Genomic DNA, 27,755 nt, shown 5'->3' on the forward strand with positions numbered 1-27,755 from the left:
GGAGGACACTCACACATGTCTAGGTAGTCCTAGATGTAAAGTCTGGGTCACTGTGGGCAACCTCTCTTTCTACACAGGCTTCCTATCGCAGCAGAGACCCCTGCAGTGTCCCACATCTAAACGAGAAACGGCTCCTGGACCCCACACTCTCCGCAGCCCATCTCCGTGGAGAGCCTGAGCCCCGGCTCGCTGCTCCTCTCCAGCCTGGCTGCTGTGAGTGTTTGTCCACCAATTTGTGTGGGGACGCGTTTTCGTTCTGTTTGGGTAAATACCTGGGGCTGGATTTGCTGCATCACGGGGGCACATGTATGTTTAACCGTGGAACATATCTCAGGCACATGAGGACAGATACTGCATGGCTCCACTTACACGATGTACTTAGTCCAATTCAGAGACAGAAAGTAGGACCTGGGACAAAGGAGCCAACGGGGAGTCAGTGTTTAAAGGGACGAGTGAATTGCTGTGTTAATTGTTTTATGGCGAGACTGTAAAGCCTTGACAACTTAAAGATACTGCACATTCCACTGACTCTTTACAAGTTCTGCCCGGAATCCAGGTAGTAGGCGAGCGCCCGCCTATACAGTCCTTGCGGTCCCGCCAAGGCCCTGAACCATTACCAGCCGCAGCGGGAAGGAATCTTGACCACGTGAACTTAGGAACCGAAGAAAGTCTGTCAACCCCAAGGCCCGTCTGGACCAAGTCTGAGCCGTAAAGGCAGGTCCCGCATCTGTGTGAGGGTTTGACCCTCTGAGGAGGAAGGTGAAGCAGAGGACGAGACAGCAAGAGGCTGTGCGGAAATGCAGTCACGGACGTTACAGGAGGAGGGACCCAAATACGTACCACACAGAAAGGACAAAAGGCAGACGGTGTTCCTAAAAGGTTGCCGGCACCTTTGCAATGGGAAAAAGCACAGTTTGAAAGTGAAGGTCAAGAGCTTTAGCTGAAACTTAAGAAATAAGAGAGTGGTACTAAAAAAAATCTGCAACTTCCCGGGAAACGCACTCCGAGAGGGAACAGGCTGCAGTGGGGCAAAACTCAGGCCTGTGCTGGAAGGGCTGAGGCTCACGGAGCCAAAGGTCTCCTCGAATCGCAGTGGAGGTGGAGGGGTTAAATCCTGATGATTTTCCCTGAGGGTGGAAAAAGATTTAGGCTAACTGGCTGAACGCTTTCTCTGCCAGGGAAAAACAAAAAAGAAGCAACAGCTTTATGGAGGGAAGTGCTCACCAGGGACCCCAAAATTCCCTGGAGTGTATTTCTGACCCTTAACAAAGGAGCCACATGCCCAGATGTTGCAAACTCAGCACTTGGCAGAGGCCCCAGGAGACCAGGGCATCCACGGAAGTTTAAGGCTAACATTCTGTGACCCCTACTGTTGGATTCGGATCTGGAAGCCTGGGGAGAGGCTGAGTCACCTGCAGTCACAGGGCTGGCTCCCAACGATGCCCTCCCACCCACCTCCCAACCCTGCCCTCCTCACATGATTTCTTTTAGAACAGGAGCCCTTTGGAGGCAACTTTGACCCAGGGAGGATTCTGCGGTGTTTTGCAGATATCAGCCACACCAGCAACTACAGTTTTGAGTGCTGCCGTGTTGGCAAAGACTTGAGGAATGACACAAACAAACCTGAGAGCAGGTCCTGTCTGGGGCAGCAGGTCCTGCCCTGCAGGGCCTCTGGCCTCCCCCTCAGGGCGAATGAGCCCACCGGGGAGCAGTGTGCTCAGAGCCCTGGGCATGGTGGGCAGGGGAGCCCTGACTCTGAGACAGTGAGGGTCCCCACGTTCTCCAGATGGCTTTAAGAGACAACCGTGAGAAATCTGCCCACCCCGAAGTGCCCCCAGTGCCACCACCTGTGGCTTGCCGGGGCTCTTTCCTGTGACCTTCGATCTCTTTTGGCTATCTGAGATGCTGCCGGATTTATCCCAGTGCAAAACGCCCAGCGCCCGGAGGAGGTGGTTATGATAACAGTACAATGCTCCCTGCCCAGGGTTCTCCATCCAGAGAAAGAACTTATCTGAGACAAGGGATTAGAGCTGCCACCTGAGTCAGCCTTCCTGGGGAGGGTGGGTCCGTCCCCAGCCCCTCTGAGCACATCCGGAGCTCTGGGTTGGGGGGTCGGAGCTCTGTGGCCTTCGCATACTTTGTTATCTCTGGGGCCTCAGTTTCCCCAGCAGGTAAGGGACAGTGTGCAACCCCTTTTCTGCCCTACAGTCAGGTGAGCGCAGACAGGGCTACAGGGAGACGAACCGGGGCGGGAGCGGCAGGTGGAGGGAGCAGGCACCCGCACGAGCTCTGGGCGCTCTGCCAAACTCTTCTGCACGCGCACGGTGCTGCTGGCACCGGCACCCAGTCACTGCCCAAGGGGAGTGGGAAAGACTTGCTCACCCTCCTGCAGGCTCCCAGAGCCAGGTAGGACGAAGACACCCGCCCTGACCTGCCAGTTCCCGTGCAGCAGCTCCTCTTTGCGCCGCCTGCCTAGGGCTGTAAATCTAGCCTATTAACGCAATAAAAGAGCGGGTTCCAAAGTTTATCCCTCTGATGTCAGTTCTTAGAGGGTGCTTCCCTGACAGGATGTAGCTGATAGGGAATCTTAAGGAAAAACCAATGATGAACAACACAAAAACACCGGTGCATAGAAATTGGCTCGCCCGCCCTCCCCTCTGTGCGCTGGATCCAAACTTAGTTGGTGGGGAAAAAAAAAAAAAAGAAGAAGAAAGAAAAAAAAAGAGAAAAAGTGTTTAATAATTACCTTGTTGACCTCTGTACCTTCTGGCTTCCTCCACTCCTGGGCACAAGACATGGCCATTCCTGGGCGCGACCGTGCAGCCGTGCAGACGCAGCCGCGCCGGCAGCTCCCCGGACTGTGCCAGGGCAAGAAGCAGGTAAGGCCGAAGGGCAATGGGAAGGCTCTGCACTCTCCCGGCCAGGGCCCGAGAAGGACTTTATTTAAAGAAAGGGTCCAGGAAATGACCCCAACCAGCTCAGTCTGGAGCAGATTCTCCCCAGCATCTCATGGCTGGTGTCACTTGGGGCAGAAGCATCCCCGCTACGGGTCTGTCCCACACCAGGCACCTTCATCCTGGGAAGTGATCATGGGGAAAGGATTCCTTCCTAGGACTTGATTCCACCAAGGATCTCCCAGTATGTTTAAAAATACTTCTTTTTACATTTTGGAAAAAAAAAAAAAAGAGAATGATGGGTGTTTCGTTGCTGGGGAGCAGGAGCTGAAAGCTCGGGCTTGGGGGTGGCTGCGGGCGGGCGGCAGGGAAAATGCACGGGAGCCCCCTTCCCTGCGGCCATCTGCAGGGGGTCATGGGGATCATTAGCCCCGGGACTCATCCCCAAGGGGTCGACAAGGGCGCTTCCCGGAAACAGTAGTTAAGAAGCTGCATTTAGAACCACCCCCCCACCCCCCCACCCCAGGCCTGGAGGGTCAGCCAGGAGAGCGCTGGCTGAGCCCTGGCTGAGCCCGCGTCTGCATCCCGTCCACCTCCACCGTAGCAGGTCCTGAGTCAAGGCCCCTGCTCTCCTTGCAGCTTCCTGGAACTGGCGGGAGGGGAAAATGGAGGAGACAAGCCTGAGAAACAGGAGAGAGGATGAGAGGTCCGTCCAGAGTATCCAGAGTAAGGAACCCAAGACCACAAGTCTCCAGAAGGAGGTAAGGCCGTCCCTCAGCAGCAGCTCTTCCCAGGTCAAGTGCCGTAAGCAGTGGCCCCAGTGAAAACCCCGCTGCTCTCTGATTTGGAAAGCGCATCTCAAAGCAAACAATTCCTTGGACTTGCCTCTTTCCTTCTGGCCAGTGAAGTCAGCATTTTGTTACGAGGTTACTGCGTGTGTGTTTCTGTGCACCGGGCGAGCGCCTGGAGGGGCTGGTGTTTGCTCAGACCCATGGCCTCATCAGGGATGGTCAGAGAGGGCCTTCTGATGTTGGAGCCCCCTCTATAGTGTCTTCACCAAGTATCTGCCCCCGTGTGTGCCTCCTGTCCCTCCAGTGATGGGAAACTCGTTCCTTTTTAGTGAGTCTAGCAGGGGTGGCGAGTGTGACATGGGTGTGACGTGGATGACCCCTGTGAGATGGAATGTAGTAGTGGCTGGACTTGGAGGTGCCTGCGCTCTAGGGGGGAACTGCGTCACTCAGGGCTAGCACTGGGGCTGCAAGGAAGGGGAGCTCTGGAGGGCGGGGAGTGCAGACAGAACGGAGCTCAGTGCAGGCGGATGGGCGTGGAGGGTCAGCTTCAAGCTCACAGGCTGAGAAGGGAGAGTCCCAGAACAAGATCAGGTTGGCTTTGAGGGTCCGATGAGTGGGCTAAGCTCTGGGCAGAGCCTCCAAGAGCTTCCATGCCTGGTGGCAGAGGGGATGGAGAAGGGATTTGGGGGATGGCATGGCTTGACTGTGGGTTGGTCTGGGATCTGCGGTCCCTAGGAGTTGGCTGATGGGTGTTGCTGCCCACTGAAGAGCACAGAGCTAACCCCACGTGTGTCCTCAGCTCATCCCTAAGCCTGGGCAGCTTCTGGGTGAATGCAGACCTCAGCCGGAGGAAGGATTCTGGAGGGCTCCCAGGCTGGCCAGCTAAATGGGCCATTAGAGGAGAAAAGCCAAGCCTGTCCTGCTAGTGCACCCCAACCCTGAGGCCAGAATGGGACCTGACCCTGCTCCCAGGGCCCTCCCCAACTGCGTGTGACCCTTGCTGGCAAGCCACAGACCCTTCCTTGTTCACTGGGCTCTAACCCTGAGCCCAGCCTCTGCCCAGAAGGGTGAGCACGTATGACTCCAGAACTCAGGCCTGGTGGCTGCTGAGGGCTGACGTTCTAAGTAGGGGCCCGAGTCACACACTGTCTCCCTTTAAAAAAGTTTTTTTCCCTTAATTCATGTATAATTCACGTACAAATCTTCAGTGTTCAGTTTGATGAGTTTTGACAAACTGATCACCCTAGAAAATTCCCTCTTGCCCCTTCTCAGGCGGGCCCCCCAGCCCTGAGTTTCATCCCTGTAGGTTAGTTTTATCTGTTCCTAAATGTCATAGGGATGGAACGGTATGGTTTGTGTCTGAGCGGGGCTTGTTGGTAGGAAGCTCACACCCTGCAAAATGGCATCAGAGTAAGTTCTCAGCCTCCGAGCGTTCCTGTCCCTGGAAGCCTCTGTTTCTCCCCCTACCCCCTCCTCTGCTCCCCGTGAGGCCTCTGGCCCAGACCAGAGCCCTGACCTCATTGTTTGCTAAACCAGCCTTTAGAACCGTCTGGGTTGCTTTGTCCAGTGCAGTCAGGATAGAGGTCAGGAGCGTGGCACCTGAGCCAGGTGTGCCTGCGCTGGCTGTCCAGCCCTGGGCAGTACCGTGACCTTTCTGTGCCTCCGTGTTCTCCTCTGTAAAATGGGGGTGACAAGGGCATACCCAGCTCTTGAGGCTGTGGTGAGGATGAATGGACTTGATGTGAGCTAAGCCCGGTGTTACCTGTACAACAGCGCTGGCCAGAGGCGCCTGGGGGGCTGGCCACACTGAGAGAGGGGAGTGGGGGGAGAGGGCGGCCACACGAACGCCCCTCCCCCTCCCCTTCCCCCACATCCCAGGTGGGCCTGCTCAGCGGCATCTGCATCATCGTGGGCACCATCATTGGCTCAGGGATCTTCATCTCCCCCAAGTCTGTGCTCAGCAACACGGAAGCCGTGGGGCCCTGTCTCATCATATGGGCAGCCTGCGGGGTCCTTGCAACCCTGGGTAATAAAGACTCCCCTCCCCGGCGAGCTGTCCCAGTGGTAGGTGGGGATCAGCTAGGCGGGCACCCTCTGCGCCCTGGGCCTTGCCGTGGCTGGGATCCCTCTCAACACCTGTGGGCGACTGGTGTAGATCGGCTGCGGTGAAATGAGCCATGGCCAGAACTCAGGGCGGGGCGGTCAGATGAGAGGGCCACGGTGGCCCGTGTGCAGGGCCCCAGAGGGGAGGGGCTTCTCGGACCAGGGCAACGCTTCACCTGGGGCCTCGGGGCGGGGGACCCCTTCCTCTCTGTGTTCCAGGGGCCCTGTGCTTTGCGGAGCTCGGTACGATGATCACCAAGTCGGGGGGCGAGTACCCTTACCTGATGGAGGCCTTCGGGCCCATCCCTGCCTACCTCTTTTCCTGGACCAGCCTGTTCGTCATAAAGCCCACGTCCTTCGCCATCATCTGCCTCAGCTTCTCCGAGTATGTTTGCACGCCCTTCTACTCAGGCTGCAAGCCCCCCGAAGTTGTCGTGAAATGCCTGGCTGCCGCTGCCATCTGTGAGTCCCTGAGTGTGGCGTCCGGGGCAGGGGTCAGGAAAGACCTGCCGCAGGTGACATGCGGAGACGGGTGATGTGGGGAGAGGGGCTCTGGCTCCTCTGCGCCCAGAAAGAGGCTGGTGGGCCTAGAAGTGCCGGTGACAAGCGGGGCCAGGTCTGCTGGGGGCCCGAAGCCCTGGCAGAGCGCCGGGGCGGTCCCTGGGGTACACTCGATGAATGAGGCGGTGGAGAGGGCAGGTTCGAGGCGGGAGACCCGGGGCGCACCACGTCACCCCCCGCCCCGGCTCGTTCCAGTGCTCATCACCACGGTGAACTCGCTGAGCGTGCGGCTGGGGAGCTACGTCCAGAACGTGTTCACGGCGGCCAAGCTGGTGATCGTGGCCATCATCATCATCAGCGGCCTGGTCCTCCTGGCCCAAGGTGACCGCGGCCAGGGGCGGGGGAGATGGGGAGGGTGGGTCCCACCACCTTGCCCTCCAGAGGCTGTGCTCCGGGGCCTCTCAGGAAGCCTGCAGGAGTTCCGCTGGAGGCCCTGTGGTTTCCCTGCTTTTCAGAGTTTGTGTGGTAACCTGAGGGCCTGAATCGGGCCCTTCTGTCGCCCAGAGATGAGGCAGGGTCCTGGTCTGGTCCTCTGACACCCACAATTCACTGTCTGGCTTAATTACAGGAAATACAAGGAATTTTGAGAATTCTTTTGAGGGCACACAACTGTCTGTGGGAGCCATCAGTCTGGCATTTTATAACGGACTCTGGGCGTACGACGGATGGTAAGGCCCTCTGAGACGCCACACACATCTGGTTGGGGTGTCCCAGGCTACTAGACTGAAGCCAAGGAGAGCAAGGACCCTTCCTTCCTGGGGTTTGGAGGGGCCCTAACGTTCACCTCCACATGTCCATTTTGCTCAGCACCTGCCCCCGCTCTGTTCTCCTTGGACCCCACAGACACCGCAACCCCTGCCCCTTCCCCAGCCCCGCAGAGTGGCCTGAGGGCAGGCAGTGGTGGCCCGGGCCAGAAGCGTCATCAGACACAGACAGGCTCGCGGAATGGGAGGCCGTCAGGGCTGCCCAGGCCCTCGACATGGCCAGAATATTCCGCAGCCCTTCCATTTCAGCCGTGGAAATAGGAGGCATAGTGGATGAAAGAAGAAGCGTGACCCTCTGTGACACTGGTCTTCCCCTCATGCAGAACAGCTTTCATTCTCTTTTCAGACAGCAAACCTTCTGGTTTTTAAAGCAGCTTGGGGACTTATTACTCCTGATAATTCTGGCAAATTCCCACAACTCCCACAGAGGACAAAGACTTCTCGCTGACAGACATGCAGACCTTTGGGAGCCCCCCCATCACGGGGCTTTCTCCACAAGCAATTACCCTGAATTCCTGCCGGAGAATTTTCTCTGTGGTGGAGTGTCTGAAATGAGGCCAGCCTTTATTGTGTGTTTCACGATCTTGGCAAAGGAGGTCCAAGTTAAGTCACTCATGTTATTTTTCTTTGCCTAGGAATCAACTCAATTACATCACGGAAGAACTTAGAAACCCTTTCAGGTAAGAGAGCTGAGTCAGGTGGGAGACACTGGGCCAGCAAGCATGTTTCTCTCTCCCATGCAAGAGGCAGCCCCCCTTCCAGACTGTGAATGTTTCCCCAGTGGCTCATTTCCATATGCTCATTAGAGCTTGGCTGTGCTCTGGGCAGTGGAATAGTCGCTGGGAGGATGGATGAACCCCAACTTTATCTTGGGTGGATTTTGCTTTATAAACCGTTCCACCTCACTGCCCTGGAGTCTGAGAGCAGGAGCGTTCTTTCTCATGTGACAATGTCACATCCCACAGCCCCTGCTGTGGCAGCTGGGACCCCAGCCCACCACAAGGAGAGGTGGAGGGCTGGCCGACCGGCCAGTGGGAAGAAAGGACAGGAACAGAAACAGTCCTGTGAGGCTCTCATGGGATGCTCTGTTCTGACCCTGGGTCCCTGCCCCTCCCAGAAACCTGCCCTTGGCCATAATCATCGGGATCCCGCTGGTGACAGGCTGCTACATTCTCATGAACGTTGCCTACTTCACTGTGATGACTCCCACCGAGCTCCTGCAGTCCCAGGCGGTGGCCGTGGTGAGTGCCCGGTCTGGGCAGGTGGCTGCTGGGGTCTGTGGGAAGCCCTAAATGAGCTGAGGTACCCTCTGGGGAAGAGGGAAATAATCGTCTAGACATGGGCAGAGTGAGTAGTTGAGGGCGGCCGCAAAGACCCACCTGCTGGTGGCCTTCCGGTTCGGTGTGTGGCCCAGGCACTGGCACAGAATGCAGGTGGGGCAGGGCTGGATTTCACTAGGGGTGGGGTTTTGACAGACACAGATGTGGGTGAGAAACTGCAGGGAAGGGATCAAAGGAGGGAATTACAATAACTGGGGAAATTAAGCTGGGCGAGGGGGTCTCAATGACAGGGGGATGGGGGTGAGGGTCAGTAGGAAAGGCGGGGGGGGTGTCCACATGCTGGAGGCCTTGTGGAGCTAGGGTGGGACAGGAAATGAACTGCAAACAGGCAACAGGGATGGGGAGCAGGGAGAGATGTCTTGGTCATGATGAGGTCACCTGTCATAAGGACAGGTGGGCAAGGTGCAGGAGAACAAGGTCGTTCTGAGTGAGGGGGGTCAAGGAAGCGAGGGGGCGGGGTGTTGGACGGACATTGAAATGATGAAAAATTAGGACAGGGACGGGCGGAGAGAAGATTTCTGTTACTCTGTGTTAGGAGGTTGGGGAGGGACAGTAAAGTATCCCTCAAACTGAGAAGGTACTTTGAGACAAAAACGAAGTACTGACTCCATATAGTTTATACACGGTTCTATTCAGGGTAACTTCCTGACGGGAATCAGGTGGAGGTTGATCCAGGCTCAGTGCAGTTATTCTCTGCAAAGTCTGGACCTTAGTCCACAGATTTCGTGGAATGAGGTGGTGTGCAGAAGGGCACTCTAGTGACAGCAAAGGGCTAGCCTGCACCCCACTGACAGCCAACCTTTAATTAGATCTTGTGGCACCACCTGTGCACTGGGAGGGGGAAAGACTATGTTCTAACAGAATCCTGGGAGGCCAAAACAAGCCTCCCTGCATCCCGACCTTGGCAGGCGTTTCTAAGGTATAGGTATTAATCCCCAAGGCACCCTGAACATGTAGCCCTAAGAGAGGTCATCCAGCAAACATGAGCAAGATGGAGGGCCAGGGATGGAGTCAGTACAGTCCGCTCTCCTGCACTACAGGGGAGAAAGGCTAAGCTGTTTTCCTCCTGAGGGGTTGTCTACTTTCTTCTTTCCTGGAGGGGAGTTAGTGGCCATGCCCAAGCAGGGCCCAGCAGCTTCCTTGGGACCCACAGCTCCTGCAGGCCGTGCAAGACCCTCAGGACTCCTTTGCTTCTCTCTGCAGACTTTTGGCGACCGTGTTCTCTATCCCGCCTCTTGGGTGGTCCCACTGTTTGTGGCCTTTTCCACCATCGGTGCTGCCAATGGGACCTGCTTCACGGCGGGCAGGTAGGGAACCCCTGCACTCATCCTGGGGGGGCAGAGGGCAGCAGAGCCCATCCCACACTTGAGGAAGACAAGACTCAGAGCGAAAGTCCTTAGGGCTTTCACTGCATGGCATAACAGAAAACCCAAAGTCTAACTGGAATTTGAATAAAAACTGAAAAAAAAAAAAAAACAACCTGAAGTCCTGGAAAGGGAGCAAGAAGTGTACGAGCTTGCACACTGGCACTGGGCATGGCGGCCCCACTGGCGGTAGGTTCCTACGCTCCTCGGCAGCAGGGAGCAGTGCCGCCAACTTCAGCACAGGGTGAGTTTGGGGACACAGTGACTGGCACACCGGTGGTACTTCTCATCTTGTCCTGTTTGTCACTTACAGATAGTTCTTGAACATCTCCTAGGAATATATACATAATCAAGATCAGAGAGTAACATTTTAGGCTTTCAAGCCATGGACGTTTGTCACTACCCAACTGTCTCTGTAGCACGACAGCAAACAGTTCCTCTCCAACGTTACTCACACAAACAGGCGTAGCTCGCCAGCCCCGCCAACCCTCCGGACCCTCCTGGTCCGGAGACTGTTAGTGGCTGTGCTGTATTCCATTTTATGACATAGCACAATTTCACATAACCTCAGCTCATGGGCTGAGTGGGGCTTATTTTCATCAACACTGCCACAGGGAACATTCTGGAACATGTCTTTGCCCGGTTGTCCAGTGTTCTGAGTGGATATATTTCTGAGAGTGGAATTGCCAAAGATTATACACTGACATGCGATAGACACCAAACCATTCTTGTAGGGCAGCTCCGTCAAAGCACACACACTGCCGGTCCAACACCTTCCCTTCTTCAGAAGCTCCAGCTCTTCTGGGTCCTTTGCCTTTCTAGATGAGTTCTAGAATCTGCTTGTCAATTTCTACAAAAAGGCCCTCAAAGATTTTGATCAGGGCTGTGGTGAATCTGTAGATAGTTTGGAGAGGGCTGCCGTTTTAATTGTTTTGATTGTTCTAATCTAAGGGTGAGGACCCTCTCCCTTTATTCTAGAATCTGCTTGTCAATTTCTACAAAAAGGCCCTCAAAGATTTTGATCAGGGCTGTGGTGAATCTGTAGATAGTTTGGAGAGGGCTGCCGTTTTAATTGTTTTGATTGTTCTAATCTAAGGGTGAGGACCCTCTCCCTTTATTCTAGAATCTGCTTGTCAATTTCTACAAAAAGGCCCTCAAAGATTTTGATCAGGGCTGTGGTGAATCTGTAGATAGTTTGGAGAGGGCTGCCGTTTTAATTGTTTTGATTGTTCTAATCTAAGGGTGAGGACCCTCTCCCTTTATTCTAGAATCTGCTTGTCAATTTCTACAAAAAGGCCCTCAAAGATTTTGATCAGGGCTGTGGTGAATCTGTAGATAGTTTGGAGAGGGCTGCCGTTTTAATTGTTTTGATTGTTCTAATCTAAGGGTGAGGACCCTCTCCCTTTATTCTAGAATCTGCTTGTCAATTTCTACAAAAAGGCCCTCAAAGATTTTGATCAGGGCTGTGGTGAATCTGTAGATAGTTTGGAGAGGGCTGCCGTTTTAATTGTTTTGATTGTTCTAATCTAAGGGTGAGGACCCTCTCCCTTTATTTAGGTCTTAATTTTTTTCAAAAGTGTTTTCTTGAGTAGTTTCAATATATGGCTCTTGCATATTTTTTGTTGGATTCATCCCAAAATATTTCATATTTTTGGGGCGCCTGGGGTGGCTCAGTTGGCTGTGCATCTGTTTTCAGCTTGGGTCGTGATCTTGGTGTCCTGGGATGGAGCCCCGAGTCAGGCTCCCTGCTCAGCGGGGAGTCTCTCCTCCTCTCTCTCGGCCCCTCCCCCTGGCTCATGCTCTCCCTCGCGCTCGCTCTCAAATTTAAAAAAAAAATTCCTATTTTTTGTGCTATTGTAAATGGTATTTTTTAAATTTCAGTTTCTTTTTTTTTTTTTTTTTTTTTTTTTTTAATTTTTTTTTTTTTTTTTTTTTNTTTGACAGAGACAGAGACAGCTAGCGAGAGAGGGAACACAAGCAGGGGGGAGTGGGAGAGGAAGAAGCAGGCTCCTAGCAGAGGAGCCTGATGTGGGGCTCGAACCCATAACGCCGGGATCACGCCCTGAGTCGAAGGCAGACGCCTAACCGCTGTGCCACCCAGGCGCCCCTAAATTTCAGTTTCTGATAAGTTTGTTGCTCATATACAGAAACACAATTTCAGTAGCTCTACTGAGGTTTAAATACTATAAAACTCCCTTTGCAATTATGTAATTCGGTGATTTCGGTAAATTTATAAAGCTGTACAAATGTCCTCACAGTCCAATTCTAGAACATTTCCATCATCCCAAAAAGTTCACTCCTGCCTAACTGCAGTTCACCCCTGCTCCCGCTCCAGCCCTAGACTACCACTGACCTGCTCCTGTGTCTATAACGTTGCCTTTTCTAGACATTTCATTTAAATGCACTGATGCACTGTGGCATCTGCATCTGGCTTTCTCACTTGGAGTATTATTTTTGAGGTTCATGCATGTCATAGCACGTACCTCCTCATTCCGTGTAACTGCTGAACCGTATCCCATTAAATGGATGTATATATTCTGTTTATGCATTCACCACCTTTGTGGAGGTTTGCTTTGCTTCTGGGCGGTTAGGGACAACGCTGCTATGAACGTTCACGCACCCCCGTCTATGTGGACACACGTCTTCGTTTCTTTAGGTAGCTTCCTAGTAGAATCACTGGCCCGTACAGTAAATTTGTGATTAACTTTTACAGAAACTGCTTAACTGTTTTCTAAGTGGTGGTTCCATTTTAATTTCCGTAAGTCATGCATGAGCGTTCCAGTTTCTCCACATCGGAACACTTGGCATTGTCTTTTTGATGAGTCTTTCTAATGGGTATTAATCATGTCACTGTGGTTTTAACTGCAGTTCCCTAATGACTAGTAATACTGAGCATCTTTTCATATGCTAATTAGCCGTTCATATATCTTCTGATGAAATCTCTACTCAAATTTTTGTTCACTTTTAAATTGAGCTGTCATCTCATTGTGTTGTAAGAATTCTTTACATATTATGGACACAAGTCCTTTATCAGGTATCTGACTTGCATATAATTTCTCCCAGTCAGTGGCTTGTCTTCTCATCTCTTCCTGGTGTTTTTGAAACATGCATGTTTTTAACTTTGACAAAGCCCAACTTTTTTTTTTTTCATGTGTCATGCTTTTGTTGTCATATCTAAGAGCCTTTGTGCAACCCAAGGTCACAAAGATTTTCTCTTCTGTTTTACCCTAGAAGTTTTATAGGTGTAGCCCTCACATTTAGGTTTATGATCCATTCTGAATTAGTTCTGTATAGTTCTGCACCTGTGCAGCTTGGGGGCTGGCCAGAATTATGACTTATGTTGGGTAGAATTTTTGTGGGGTCACACCAAAGATTTTTACTTCCTGGTATCTGAGTTTTCTATGTTACATATAGAGAAACCTTCCTCCTTTCAAGAATACCCACCCGTGTTTTCTTCCAGCATTTTACTTTAGCTCTTTGATCAGTCCGGAATATATTTTGATATGAGGCGTAGATCTCACTTTTCTCCCTCAAACCTCTACCTGTTGTCCTGATATTATTTATCCATAGTCCATCCTTTCTCCTCCTGGTTTGAATGCCATCATTATCACGCCCAGTATGCTGGGTTCACTCTGCTTCACAAAGGGCCCTGTCCTGTGCTATCACTGTGCATAGGAAGGCTTCCCAACCCCCCTCAGGTAACATCTGGAAGAACCAGTGCTCCTATGTCCATGCTCCACTCCTCCTTGCCTGCTCAGCCCTCTAGCCACACCTGCAGTGACTGTGTCCAGTTGCAAAAGTCCTGCTTGCTTTCTGAGTCCATGGAATTTACGGAGAGGTTTGTGAGCTCTTAGGGTTTAAAGCGTGAGGTCACAGCACCACCTGAAGTCTGCCTCTCTCCATCTAGCGACTCCTTTCCTCCCAGTTTCAACTGGCTTGTTCTGGGAACTAACTTGTCGCCATGTTTATGTCTTTCTCAAATTTCAAATATGTAGTTTTATTTATTTTTTAAAAAGATTGTATTCATTTGAGAGAGAGGAAGGGAGCACAAACAGGGGGGAGAGGCAAAGGGAGAGGGAGAAGCAGACTCCCTGCTGAGCTGGGAGCCCAACACGGGGCTCCATCCCATGACCTGGAGACCATGACCTGAGCTGAAGGCAGACACTTAACCGACTGAGCCACCCAGCCGGCCCTCAAATATGTGGTTTTAAATAGACGGGCCCTTTGGACCTTGGTACTCCTGACTTCTGATTTTATCATGTTGTAATCAGAGTGTGGGATCTTTAAGATCTCACTTCTTTAGAAGCTTTATGCCTTCCCTCGTGGCTTACTGCGGTTTTCATAAAGGTTTCCTGGGATCTTGAAAATAAGGCATATTGTGTTCATGTTCTTGATTTTTTTTTTAAAGATTTTATTTATTTATTTCACAGACACAGAGACAGCCAGTGAGAGAGGGAACACAAGCCGGGGGAGTGGGAGAGGAAGAAGCAGGCTCATAACGGAGGAGCCTGATGTGGGGCTCGATCCCACAACGCCAGGATCACGCCCTGAGCTGAAGGCAGACGCTTAACCGCTGTGCCACCCAGGCACCCCTATGTTCTTGATTTTTATATCATTGTCAAGCTTGTGCCTTGATTGTTCAAATCTTCTGCTCTCAGTGGATTTGCCGAGTTTGGCCTTCTATGTTTCAAGGGCTCCCGGTTTTGGTATCTTCTTGGCAGATGGCTTCCGTTTTCAGTGGGAACTCTTTTTGCATTAAATTCTGTTTTGTCCAATATTGCTCTTGAGGACTCTGCAGGCTCTAGGCTGCTGCTTCGGGTAACACATCCCACCCCTTGTATCTTCCACACTCAGCATCATGGGGCTTTGGCTTGTGTCTCTTTCAACAACACCCCAGGTTGTCTCCAGTCGGGGTGATCTGATCACATTTGATGTGACTGCTATTACAGTGGGACCAATTTCCAACGTGTTGTGTTTTCTTGGCTTTTGAAAAATCTTATCCCGATTATCCATGAAATGTCTTTTTTCTGCTGATGTGGAAGTTTTATTTCTCTTCTTTTAGCAATTACCCTTCAAATATAACTCGAATACCTAACAGAGTGTATCAGTATCTCCATTCTCCTCCCTGTCCTGCAAGGCTCCCCCTTTTGCACCATCCAGTAGGTCAGCTGCACCTGGTCTATAAACCCTTCCCTCCAAAAAAGTTCATCATGACAAGAATTAAAAACACATGTACTTACATCCATACCAACGTGTCTTACTGCTGTTTCCTCATCATTGCTTCTTCAATCAACTCCTTCTAAGTTTCCTTCTGGCAGAGTAGACTTCATAGTTTCCAGCGAGGACCAAAGAACAGAAAATGTGTTGTAGTTATTGTTCACCTACAAATGTATTTATTTTGCCAGTAGTCCTGAATGACAGTTGAGCTATGCAGCACCGGAATCTGAAAACCAATGTCCCTCATTGCTTTGAAAATAGTCCCATGTCATGTCTGCTATGGTTCTGGTTGTCCCAATTTTGTAGTTAATCTTAAATTTGGAAGCTTAATTTTTTTCCCCCTTCCACTATACTGTTTGTATCTGGGTATGTTTTTATTGAGTTGGGTTTAATGTGAAAGTTTTTTTTCAGGCCCTGAAAGCTCTCTACTCTTCAAGTTTGTCTTACCCCATTCAACGTATTCAGGCTTCTGTTTCTTCTCTCAATTTCCTATCTACATTTTCCACTTCTCTAACTCCATAACTCAGATCTAGTATGTTTGTTTTTTTTTTTTAAAGATTCTACTTACTTACTTAGAGACAGAGTGTGAGTGGGGGGAGGGGCAGAGAGAGAGAGAATCCCAAGCACACTCCACACTGAGCACGGAGCCCAATGTGGGCTTGATCTCATGACCCTGAGATCATGACCTGAGGCAAAATCAAGAGTCAGACACTTAACTGGGCCCTCCAGGCGCCCCTCTCAGATCTAGTATCTTTTTTTTTTTATCATGATAATTAGAGCATTAAATTTTAAAATTTTTTTTTATTTTTTAAAATTTAAATTCAATTAACATACAATGTATTATTGGTTTCAGAGGTCAGGTTCAGTGATCCATCAGTCTTATATAATACCCAGTGCTTATTACATCACTTGCCCTCCTTAATATCCATCACACAGTTACCCCACCCCCGGCCCCCTCCTCTCCAGCAACCCTTAAGTTTGTTTCCTATAATTAAGAGTCTTTTAATGGTTTGTCTTCCTGGTTTTATTTTTTCCTCTCTTCCCTTTGTTTTGTTTCTTAAATTCCACATGAGTGAGATCATAATTGTCTCTGATTGACTTATTTCACTTAGCATAACACCCTCAAGTTCCATCCACATCATTACAAATGGCAGGATTTCATTTTTTGATGGCTGAGTAATATTCCATTGTATATATATCACATCTTCTTTATCCATTCATCTGTCGATGGACATCTGGGCTCTTTCCATAGTTTGGCCATTGTGGACATTGCTGTTATAAACATTGGGGTGCAGGTGCCCCTTTGGATCACTGCATTTGTATATTTGGGGTAAATCCCTAGTAGTGCAATTGCTGGGTCATAGGGTAGCTCTGTTTTCAACTTTGAGGAGCCTCCATATGGTTTTCCACAGTGGCTGCTCCAGCTCGCATTCCCACCAGCAGCGTGAGAAGGTTCCCCTTTCTCTACATCCTCACCAGCATCTGTTGTTTCCTGACTTGTTAATTTCAGCCATTCTGACTGGTGTGAGGTGGTATCAGATCTAGTTTCTAATGTATTTTTTTCACTTTGAACCTAGATTAACAGCTATTGATTACATTCTTAAATTATGGTAATTTTTTATTTTTTAAAAATTCTGTTTGGGGCGCCTGGGTGGCTCAGCGGTTAAGCGTCTGCCTTCGGCTCAGGGCGTGATCCCGGCGTTATGGGATGGAGAGGAAGAAGCAGGCTCACAGTGGCGGAGCCTGATGTGGGGCTCGATCCCACAACGCCGGGATCACGCCCTGAGCCGAAGGCAGACGCTTTAACCGCTGTGCCACCCAGGCGCCCCTCTCTTCAACATTTTAAACATAGTCTTTCAGATGACCAAATCACCAGGAGTCCTTGGGAGTGCAGGGACTAAGCCGTTTGTTTGCATCTACTGACACATTCTTGATTCATCTTTTGGGGTTGTTTTTTTTAATATGGAAATTCTGTACAGCGTGGACTCAGGAAGTGCCAGGCACCTCTGTGTTTGCCTCTCTCAGGGGCATGGGGGTCCACTGGCCCCAGACCAGGTTTTCCCTTATGTGAGAGCATAACTTTGAGGACACAGAGTAGGTGTCTCCTCCTGAAAGGTCCTCCCCAAACCCCAAGCCAGCCCCCTGCTCTCCCCTGCGTAGGTGACCCACAGCACCGGGATGTGTTGTTCTCAGGGGCATTTAACCACTGCTCACTTCCCCAAAATTCGCTCACCTCCCCGAGACCGCCTCCCACTGAAGATGCCAGGTTCCCATTGAGTCCCTCTCCCCGCGGCTTTGTAGTGAAGCCCCCTGATGGTACAACAGCCGGCACGCCCACACACGGGGGCTCCATTATTGCTTTTTCAGACTTGTGTACGTGGCGGGCCGAGAAGGCCATATGCTCAAAGTGCTCTCCTACATCAGCGTCAAGCGTCTGACTCCAGCTCCTGCCATCATCTTTTATGTAAGTATGAATTCTGCCAGCAGACACCCCCTTAAATGCAGAGGGGCCCTGAGGGAACCAGTATTGCTAAGCCCAGTGGTTTTCCCATGGCCCAGGCTCGCTCGCTCCTCGACATGAAATAGGAAGTTTAAAAAGCCCATGAAAATTCAAACATTGCCCAACGTCTGCTCTTTGTTCTCAACCTGCCCGTGAAAGACACTGTTTGACTCTTCCAACTTTCTACCCTCTGCACTCCTTACATGTACATCTGTGTGTCGGGGTCCCCAGTAACAAACTATACAAAACCCCACCAGCTTACAGGGAAGGAGAATAAGGCATTAATGAGGTGGCTACTGTTAAGTGCTTCTCCTTATGGCCCCCTTATTTAGACGTCATGGTGTCCTTGCACAGTAGAGGCCCTCTGACGTCCTCTAATTGGAGTTCCTCAGTGGGGGATAGTCCTTGGTTGTGTGCAACTGTCCCTGGCCCTTATGGGCCGTCCAAGCCCAGCCTCAGGGCCAGACTCCTTCCACCCCGAAGGAGAAGCACTACTCTCCATCAGCCTACTCCCTTAGGAGTAGGCCACGCAGCTAAGGCAGGTCCAGGCCAGGCTAAGACAGCTGATTGTCGCAGTGCAGGCAGGGCCCTTTCCCCTGACAAAGACTCTCTGGCAGGAACACTTATCCTCAGAAAGCTGGTGTGACATACACGCATTATTTTGTTTTTTCCCCTGCTTAAAATTGCACTTTCAAAGAGTCACAAATTTTCCAAGTTCTTTCCATCAGGCTTCAGGGAGAACACTCACCATAGCCAAAGCCTGGTTTAACCCCAACTCCAATGGGATGTGTAGCTTTCTTTCATGCTGACATGTTCATCCACAGGAAACACTACTTCTTCAGTCCCTGTGAGGTGACAGGGACCCATCTTTATGTACCAATGACCTAAGAATCCATGCTTCCTTCCACTAGGGTATCATAGCGACTATTTATATCATCCCTGGTGACATCAACTCACTGGTCAATTACTTCAGTTTTGCCGCATGGCTGTTTTATGGCCTGACGATTCTGGGATTGGTTGTGATGAGGTTTACGAAGAAAGACCTGGAAAGGCCTATCAAGGTAGGTTTTGTGCCCCACCTGTCACACGTGGCTTTGATTTCTTGAAATGGATTAAAAGTAAGTACTTTAAAATCTAGGGGCATGCTTTCTATTTCCAACCTGACTCTACTCTTTTCTTGAACGTCATAGTTTAGTGGAGTTTGCTCCTGAATTCTGGCTCCAGACCCATTCCTGTGCGGGCAACCACTAATAATCTGCATCTGCAAACCGGGGTTCCCTGCCACCTCTGCACAGCTGGAGTGGGTCTATATGCCAACGCAAAAAAGAATTTGTTTTGCTTATGTTAAAGGCTTTTGCTTTGTTTTGTTAACAACTGTACTTTGAATTACAACAAATGCAGATATAAGAACAAGGTAGGAAAGCTGAGGGCTTAAAGAAATAGGACAAGAACAAAATAATGTCTTTAGCTTTTAGGATTTTGTTTCAGAAATGTGCCTAGTGGTCTTTCTGGCACTGTAGCTTGACTGTCACCAAGTCTCTGGAGTGAGCCGAGACATGGAGTTTGGCAGTTCCACCTTAGCTTATCTCGCAGGCAAGATCATGACGGTGGAATAGATTTTTCATCAACACAAAATCCCTCAAACAAAAAGGATTTGAGAGAAAAATAAGATAGGGAAAGGAAGGTCTAACACATGTGTAATTGGGGTTCCCGGGGTGGGGGGGGAAATAAAAGCAACAGAATTTTTTTTTTAAAGATTTACTTATCTGAGGGTGGGGAGAGAGAATTTTGAAGCCAACTCCCCACTGAGCAAGGAGCCCAACATGGGGCTCAATCCCATGACCGCAAGATCGTGACATAAGCTGAAATCAAGAGTTGGCCACTCAACTGACTGAGCCACCCAGGCTCCCCAAAGCAAGAGAATTCTTGAGAACTGTAATTCAAGAAACATTTCCTGGGGCAGGTGGGAGAGTGGGAGGGGACCGGAACCAACAAACCAGATACGAAATTACTGGAGAACCTGAGCTAGGAGGGGCAACAGGGAAATATATTGATTAAATTATGGAGCTTTAAAAGATCAGGCTTTGGGGATCCACTCCTCCTTTCATGCCCTCCCCTGACCCCAATTCACTTACAAAGGAAGGAAATTAATATAGGTATCAGGATTCTCATCAGCAACACTTCCTACCCTGAGACAGTGGAGACATATTTGTGGTATTCAAAGAGAGAAAATACAAGCCAAACTGGCCTCAAAGAAGAAAGTTACCAAGGGGCACCTGGGTGGCTCAGTCAGTTGAGCAGCCAACTCTTGGTTTCAGCTCAGGTCATGGTCTCAGGGTTGTGAGATGGAGCCCCACATCAGCTCCGTGCTCAGCAGGGGGGTCTGTTGTGGATTCTCTCTCTCCCCCCTTAATAAATAAATAAATCTTAAAGAATAAAGTTATCAATATGGAACACCTGGACGGTTCCATGAGACCTTCAGGAGGAATCACCTAGAGAACAAGCTTCGGAAACCACGAAGTCAGTCGGCACAAGATGAATATGCTTCACTACAGAACTGGCCTAAATGATGGGAGACAAAGGGGCTACAACAAGGATGCAAGTATCAAGCACTGACAGTATCATGTGACAAAAATGGAAACAAAAGCATATGAAAGTGTGCCAGTAAAGGAAAGCATGCCAAGGAAACTGCCCTAGGCTACCATCTAAAATTAGACATGAGGAGGAAAGAAGAACCCCCAGCTAATTCTACTACCGTTTATTATAGATAGCATGTGAAAAAGAAGAGAGTAAGGTGGGATATTTATTTACTACTTATAATAGCAACTCTCAGAACAAAAACAGCATTTATAGATCCCAAAAGATATATCCAAAATAAATCCACACACACATGCTCACAAGAGACCATATCATAAAAGACCCGCTATATAAAGACTCCAGTAGGGAAGCAAATCAGAATGTCTTCCTGGTTAACATTTTCTTGGTAGAATGGATATTAGGGTTTTTTGTTTTTATTAGTTTTTAACACCCCAAACTTTGTAGACTCTATAAATCTCTTATACTCTTATTTCTAGGTATTAGTTATATGGGAAAATTATTAAACCAATACTTTTATTTTATAATTTATCAACTTAATTATTTTAATTATTAAATTATTGGTTTAATTATTTTTTAAATGAAGTCTGAGTCTTTTATTTTTTTTTTATTTTTTTTTTAAAGATTTTATTTATTTATTTGACAGAGATAGAGACAGCCAGCGAGAGAGGGAACACAAGCAGGGGGAGTGGGAGAGGAAGAAGCAGGCTCATAGCAGAAGAGCCTGATGTGGGGCTTCGATCCCATAACGCCAGGATCACGCCCTGAGCCGAAGGCAGACGCTTAACCGCTGTGCCACCCAGGCGCCCCTGAGTCTTTTATTTTTTGAAAAAAAGATTTTGTTTGAGAGAGAGCACAGGTGGGGGGCAGGTGCAGAGGGAGAAGCAGACTCCCTGCTGAGCAAGGAGCCCAACGCAGGGCTTGATCCCAGGACCCTGAGATCATGACCTGAGCCAAAGGCAGACGCCTAACCAACTGAGCTACCCACGTGCCCCTTAATGTAATTATTTGATAATTATTAAATTAATATTTAAATCCCAAAATGTAAAACGGAATTTTCAAGACGTGAGAGAAAAGTTTCAAATTGCACTCCAAATTCAAGACAAGTCAGAATCGTCTGTGGGTGCCCCAAGTGAGAGTCACGTGTCACTCATGCTGGGAGACTGTGTCACTGCGTCAAAGGTAACCACTTGTTAACAACTGTGATAACTGCTTGGTCAGCAGGAAATCACTTTTTAAGCAGTTTATTTCCTGGTATAATGCACGTTGGGTATTTATATGCATTAACTGTGTTATAGTTATATTTGAGGACATTGGGTAGGAACTTGGGGTTTCCTGTGATACATCATCTTTTTTTTTTTCCTATATAAAATAAGAGAAATGGGTGGCTCAGCCAGTTATCATCTGCCTTCGGCCCAGGTCACGATCCCAGAGTCCTGGGATCAAGCCCCACATCGGGCTCCTTGCTCAGCAGGGAGCCTGCTTCTCCCTCTGCTTGTGCTGTCAAATAAATAAGTAAAATAGAATAAAATAAGAGAAATAGACCTCAGGTGAGAGTTTTCCTGCAGAATGTCCCTGTTTAAGGGCATAAACTAATAATAAGCAGAAGCCTGCATATAGGAATAGAAACAGTGTGGGGCCCAGACTTGTCAGTTACATGAATAAACTGGCTTATTTAGTTTAAATGAGCCGAAACCAACCATTAAAGGGAAAAGATCTTCAAACAGGTCTACAAAGCTGTAAGAAAATTAAAAGGATAAGCAAAGATTTACCAAGCAAATGAAAATACACAGAAGGCAGGGGTTGTGATTTTATCAGACGACAGTACTCCTGCCCAAAGCACAAGGCACTTCAGTGTCGTCAGTGATGCTCACGGCTAAAATTCACAAGAAAGAGATGGCAGGCATGAAAACCTACTCACCGAGTCACACGGTAGCCATTGTGATGAAGCAGAAACTTCAGCAAGTACAAGAAGCCACAGACACACACCCCACGTGGGCTTGCACGTGGCCCCCTTCTGTCCAAGACAGACCCAGAAATCTCCCTGATGTAGGCGACAAGCCCTGACAGAACAAAGCAGAGCTTAGAGACTGTTCCACACTCTGAATCCCCAAAAAACCAAACGCACCTTTTCAAGTGCATACAGCACATGTCTGAAAACTGACAAATGCCCCAAAGAAAACCTTGATAAAAAATTAGTAATAAAGACAAACCACATTCTCTGTCTATAATGCAAAACAGGCAGTTAATGTTAAACTTTTCAGTCCAATAGGAAATCAAAGTACATAAATTCCTAAAAATAACAAGACATTATCTATGATCAGTGCTTTGAGGGAGTTTCATTGCATTAAATACAACATTAAAACTGAAAAGAAATAAGCAACTCAAAAAGCAAGAGAAGAGTGTATAAGGAATTAATAAACAAAAAAAGGAATTTAAGATTCTTAATTGGATCATCTGGTTTTTGGAACTTCCCTGAGAATTCTGATTCTGTTGGGCTTACTTTTAGTAACTTTACATTTTCCCAGAAAATTATTCATTTCATCACACTTATTTATATGGGGTTGTACAAATTAGTTTGATTTTTTTAAATTCCTATATTCTGGAGATTATTTCCCCATTTTTGTTTCTTCTTTGTGTTTGTGCTTCGTCCCATTTTTTTTAAAAGGTCAGCTACAGGGGTGCCTGGCTGGCTCAGTTAGTAGAGCATGTGACTCCTGACCTCAGGGTTGTGAGTTCAAGCCCCATGTCGGGTGTAGAGGTTACTTAAAATCTTAAAAAAAAAAATTAAAGTGAAAAGTTAGGTACAGGTTGTTTTATTGATTTTTCAGATTATTTCTATCAACAGGGCTCCTGGGTGGTTCAATTGGTTAACTGTCTGACTCTCGATCTCAGCTCAGGTCTTGATCTCAGGGTTGTGAGTTCAAGCCCTATATTGGGCTCCATGCTGGGTATGCAGCCTACTTAAAAAAAAAAAAAAGGCAAAGAAATACACTAAAATCAATAGCCTTTATTTATACAAATGACATCCAATTAAAGGATGTCAAAGAGAGCACCTCATTCCCCAAAACAAATAATAAACAAGGGCCTCGCCAGAACCTTAACAAGAGGTGAGGCCTCTAAATTGTAGCAGAATTCTTTTGAAAGACAGAAAAGGCACTTGAACAAGTGAAAATTCATACCTGTTCTTAGGAAAAATCAGTGTCCTAAAGATGCCACTATTTTTTTGTTGCTGTTTTTTTAAAGAGGGGGGCAGTGGGGAAGGGCAGAGGGAGAATCTTAAGCAGACTCCACACGCAGCAAGGAGCCCAGCCTGGGGCTCGATCTCACAGCCCTGAGGTGATGACCTGAGCCCAAATCAAGAGTCAGATGCTTAACCAACTGAGCCACCCAGGAGTCCCAAGATGTCACCATTTTTTAATGTAAACATTTAAGAAGATCATGGTGCATCTGAATTTTTTCTAGAGTTGCAGGAGTTGATTACAAAGTTCACAGTGATATAAGAATAGCCAACAAAACAGAAAAGAGGATATTAAAATATGAAGGTTCTAAAATGTAAATATTATGGTGCTGATGCATGAAGAAAATATATAAATTGCTTTGTAATCCAGAAATGGGGGAAATCTTTCCTATGACTCAAAATCTCTAAGTACTCAGGAAAAAATGGACAAACATAACCCCAACGAAAAAAAAAATTTAGGCATTGAAAAAAAGAGAAGTTAAAACACACACATATATATATAACAGATGGGGAAAATACTTGCAATGATATCACAAAAAGGGGGCTAATGTCCTTCATTTAAAGTGTGCCTAAAATGGAGACGGGAATTAACATCTGAAATGGACAGAACATATAAACAAACATATGAAAAGACAGTTCAGAGAGATACTGCAATGACACTTAAAAATGAGGCAAACGAACCCCACCGAGCCGCCCCCGCCCTGTAACAGGAGAACGCGGGCCCCAGTTCTGATGAGGTGCCACCGCTTGCCCGTCAGACCAGCGGAGATCCCACGCTCTGGCCCCACTGCGTTCTGCTGAGGCCACGGGGAAGCAGCTGCTCGCACATGGCAGCTGGAATACAAATGGAGTAGCCGCTGTCGGGGGGGAGGGGGACTTGGCAACATCTGGCAAAATTCCATTTGCACTTATCTTTTGACCCAGCCACCCCATTGTGAGGTAATCCACCCCCAGGGTAATACTGGCAGAAGTATGAAATATATCCAAGGTTGTTTACTGCAGCATTTGCTGTACTAGCAAAAGTCTCAGCACGACCCAGAAGGCAATCAATGGGAGACTTGGTCGAATAAATGATGCATCTACAGAGTGGAGTGGGACGCGGCAGGAAACGATGGAGGAGTCACAGTCTGGGTGTTACTATGGCACTCTCTCTGGGATATGTTCACAGGAAAAAGCCAAGTGCAAAACTATCAATTATGTATTTGCAAGCTTTTTTCTGGGGGTAGCAGAAGATGAACGGGTGTGTGTATGGTTGTGCTTCTATGTGCTTCTATTTATTCTCAAAAACAAATAATTGAGAGAAGCAAAATCAATAAAAAGTTTTAAATGATAATATTTTAAAAATTAAGATAAAAGGGAAAAAACAAATCCCTCAAAACTGAAAACAAATGGAGATAAGAAACCTTACTCTGTGACAAGTAAATGACAACACCACATAGGGAAAAACTGACAGGCAGAATTTTGAATGAATCTCCCTTATGGGTTATAGTCTGAGGTTAAAAAGAACTATAAAAGAAATCTTACACTTCATACCATACTTACAGTAGTGGTAGGACTGGTACAGTTATTTCTGGCTACTTATTATGGGCATATTACAGGATAAAGCAAGTGAGTATGCTAAAGCCATTAAGAAACAAGATTTTCAGAAGTGTAAGAAAAAAAGACATAAGTCTAAAGGGAAAAATGCAATGAATTGGAAATATCAGTATGAACTTGTAAATTTTTTCCCTTCTTAAAAAAAAATATTTTCTCTCTGTCCCTGTAAAAGAACAATGAGTACTCAGATCCCCCAGATTATGGTTTCTAAGTCCCATTTCCAACGGCAAGGAAAGAGCTCCCTGGAGAAGAGGGAGGAGTCACAATGTGGCAGCACTGGCTTCCCCTCTGGCCCCTGAACCCACTGACTGACCTTGGTGATTCGGAAATGGGACAATGGGACATGAAGGGCCTCGTGATGTGTTACAAGAGAAGCACAGGGCTCTAACTACGACCGCGTGCGGGAAATCTGAAGGACAGAGGAGCAAGTTCTCAGGCAAAGTAGAATTAAGACCTTGTATTAGGATGAATTATCCAATTCCTACATCAAATCAATGATAAAGTAAAAGAGAGCGAGCAGGGAATAAACGTGTTAAAAACAAAGTCCTCCTCAGAGGTGTATACGGAATGGTTTCACAGGTAAAATGACATGATGTCTGACATTTTCTTTATATTCCAGAGAAAAGAAAAAAAAAGACTAGATGAAAAAAGATTGGCAAAATTACTTTAAAACCAGGATGGGCAAATGGAGTCACGGATATACGTTCTGTAACAGCGTTTGCTTGGGATGAAGATTTTCGGGAAAACAATGAATGCACATGGCCAGGTCATGACACCATGTTGTTTGTCTGCAGGTGCCCATTTTCATCCCCATCCTGGTGACCCTCATATCCGTGTTTCTGGTTGTGGCCCCAATCGTCAGCCAACCTGCATTGGAGTACCTCTACTGTGTATTATTTATACTGAGTGGCCTTATATTTTACTTCCTTTTTGTCCACTATAAGTTTGGATGGGCTCAGAAAATCTCAAGTAAGTACCAACAGAGGGACTGTTCTCTTAGGGAAGCACAGACAGGCACCGCATCTCGCAACCTCACCTGTCCTCACCTATCACAGGAGCTCGTGCAGCTAGCAATCTCACCTTCTCCTCCGTGCGACACCTCTGGGGTCCACCTGTGGCCTCTGCCTTTGTTCCAGTCAATTACTGTAAACAAGTAGGAAGGGAAATCACCACCTGCTTTTTTTTATTGTAAGATACACATAATAGGAAATCGACCACCCTAATGATCTTTAAGAGGATGGTTCAGTACCAATGAGCATATTCACGTGGTTGTGCATCCAGCCTCCAGAGCACCACCTTCCCTTGCCTGATACACAGACATCCTCTGAGAGGCCCAGCAGCATCCCAGAGACACCCAACACATGACAGCGTTGGGACGAGGGCCTGACCCTTCCCATGCCAAAGCCCTGGCTCTTGCTCACCACTTTCAATCAAGGGAACTCTGAGTACAGCACAGAGACATTCACGGTGCTGTAGTCCACGCCATAGATTCGACCCCAGGAAGTGCCAGCACCCCGTGGCCATCAGGGGCCAAAGCCATCAGTGATCCATCACCTGAAGACCCTTATCTTGGTCTCCCTCTCCCTGTACTGTTTCCACAGGGCAGGAATGAGGCTGTGCGGTTTCACTCCGGATCTATACCACAGCCGCCTAGTGTCGATGGGTCAACGTGATCCAACATCTGCCCCTTCTCCTTCAGCTTGACTGAACAGAGAGCAGGAAGTACAGCCGTCCCCTCCGCACCCCTCTGGGGTTTCTACCTCTATCTATATATGCAATTCAGGGAGACATGCGGGGTGACCCTGAGACTTAGAGCCAGCGGGGACTGGGAACGCCCTTCTCCAACCTGGGCCGTTCAGATCCTGGCATGGCCTGCATTCCTCACCTGTGAAACCCGACAGCGGTGTTATAATAAGCAAGAGAGAGTCTGTTTCATGTTGATTAGCCAAGTGAAACCACACCCGAAATAGGGCTTTATATTTCCACCAGGGATTTTCCCTTTCCTGAACGAGCTCTCCCCACCGCCCAGCCTCTTTACTCTGATCGAAGCCCTACGCTGAGAGAGGGCTGCAGGCACACTACTGTAGAAAGGAAGTACATGCCGTGCTAGAACAGCCATCCCCCCCACCCCCCGCCCCGCCTCTGACCTTGAGCTTAGATCTGATCATACTGATAATCTAGCCAGGATGACTTACAACCTAAGGGGTACAAAGTGGGTCTTAGCCAAGCTGCTCCCTACAAGAACTGGTTGGAAGTGAAAAGAACAATCTAACTTTTAAGCAAGATGCGGGCCCAGGGCTTTCAAACTCAATATTCAACTCTCCATCAGTGGTGGTTATGTACAGACTCAGAAGTGAGTCGTGCGACCTTCCCCAGAGGACACTGTTTGGCGGCAGGAAAACCGTTAGCAGGCTCCTAAAGCTTCCCTAGGAAATAACGTACCTCCAGGGAACCCACCGTAGCTCCCAGCATAGCTCCAACTACCTTCAGCCCACGTCCCCTGAGCCGCGGGGCGGGAACCCAGAAATGAGGTGAAGCCAGCTTTTCATTACAGCTCTCTGACCGCACTTCCTGACTGGCTTTTACTCCAGGGCCCGTCACCATGCATCTCCAGATGCTCATGGAGGTGGTGCCGCCAGAGGAGACTCCAGAGTGACGAGCTCAGCCTCCCGGAGCAAAGTCCAAGCCACGACCAATTTATTTTTGTAAGCAATATTTGTTATTTCTTTCTGATGTTTTCCTTAAGAAAAAAAATGTATTCAGATGTTCATAATACTGCTATTTGTAGA

General features: G+C 48.4%; 1 protein-coding gene across 6 annotated transcripts; it reads left to right on the top strand.

The window, feature by feature from the left end:
- Positions 1-165: 165 nt before the first annotated feature.
- SLC7A9 (solute carrier family 7 member 9) lies at positions 166-27,692 on the top strand. 6 transcript variants are annotated; one of them, XM_011237805.3, is made up of 14 exons: positions 166-213; positions 2,794-2,879; positions 3,534-3,655; positions 5,564-5,711; positions 6,008-6,250; positions 6,545-6,670; positions 6,918-7,017; positions 7,749-7,793; positions 8,231-8,354; positions 9,657-9,760; positions 17,402-17,498; positions 18,446-18,595; positions 25,761-25,935; positions 27,558-27,670. In XM_011237805.3, the coding sequence occupies exons 3-14, from the start codon at positions 3,560-3,562 to the stop codon at positions 27,620-27,622; spliced, it is 1,473 nt and encodes a 490-aa protein (XP_011236107.1). In that variant the 5' UTR covers positions 166-213; positions 2,794-2,879; positions 3,534-3,559; the 3' UTR covers positions 27,623-27,670. The 6 variants fall into 6 exon arrangements, with proteins under 6 accessions (XP_011236107.1, XP_034528433.1, XP_034528431.1 ...); XM_034672542.1 differs by lacking the exon at positions 166-213 and having other exon boundaries at positions 2,751-2,879; XM_034672539.1 differs by lacking the exons at positions 166-213; positions 2,794-2,879; positions 5,564-5,711 and having other exon boundaries at positions 27,558-27,692.
- The last annotated feature ends 63 nt before the right edge of the window (positions 27,693-27,755 follow it).

Source organism: Ailuropoda melanoleuca, chromosome 12 (genome assembly GCF_002007445.2).
Source record: "Ailuropoda melanoleuca isolate Jingjing chromosome 12, ASM200744v2, whole genome shotgun sequence".
Taxonomy (NCBI): domain Eukaryota; kingdom Metazoa; phylum Chordata; class Mammalia; order Carnivora; family Ursidae; genus Ailuropoda; species Ailuropoda melanoleuca.

What these genes read in the sequence shown, in the direction of transcription:
- SLC7A9 (XM_034672537.1), top strand. Translation starts at nt 4,072, where the DNA reads ATGGAATGTAGTAGTGGCTGGACTTGGAGGTGCCTGCGCTCTAGGGGG. An exon ending in GAACTTAGAAACCCTTTCAG is followed by an intron (nt 7,794 to 8,230) that starts GTAAGAGAGCTG and finishes TGCCCCTCCCAG; the next exon opens with AAACCTGCCCTTGGCCATAA. An exon ending in CTCCTGCCATCATCTTTTAT is followed by an intron (nt 17,499 to 18,445) that starts GTAAGTATGAAT and finishes TCCTTCCACTAG; the next exon opens with GGTATCATAGCGACTATTTA.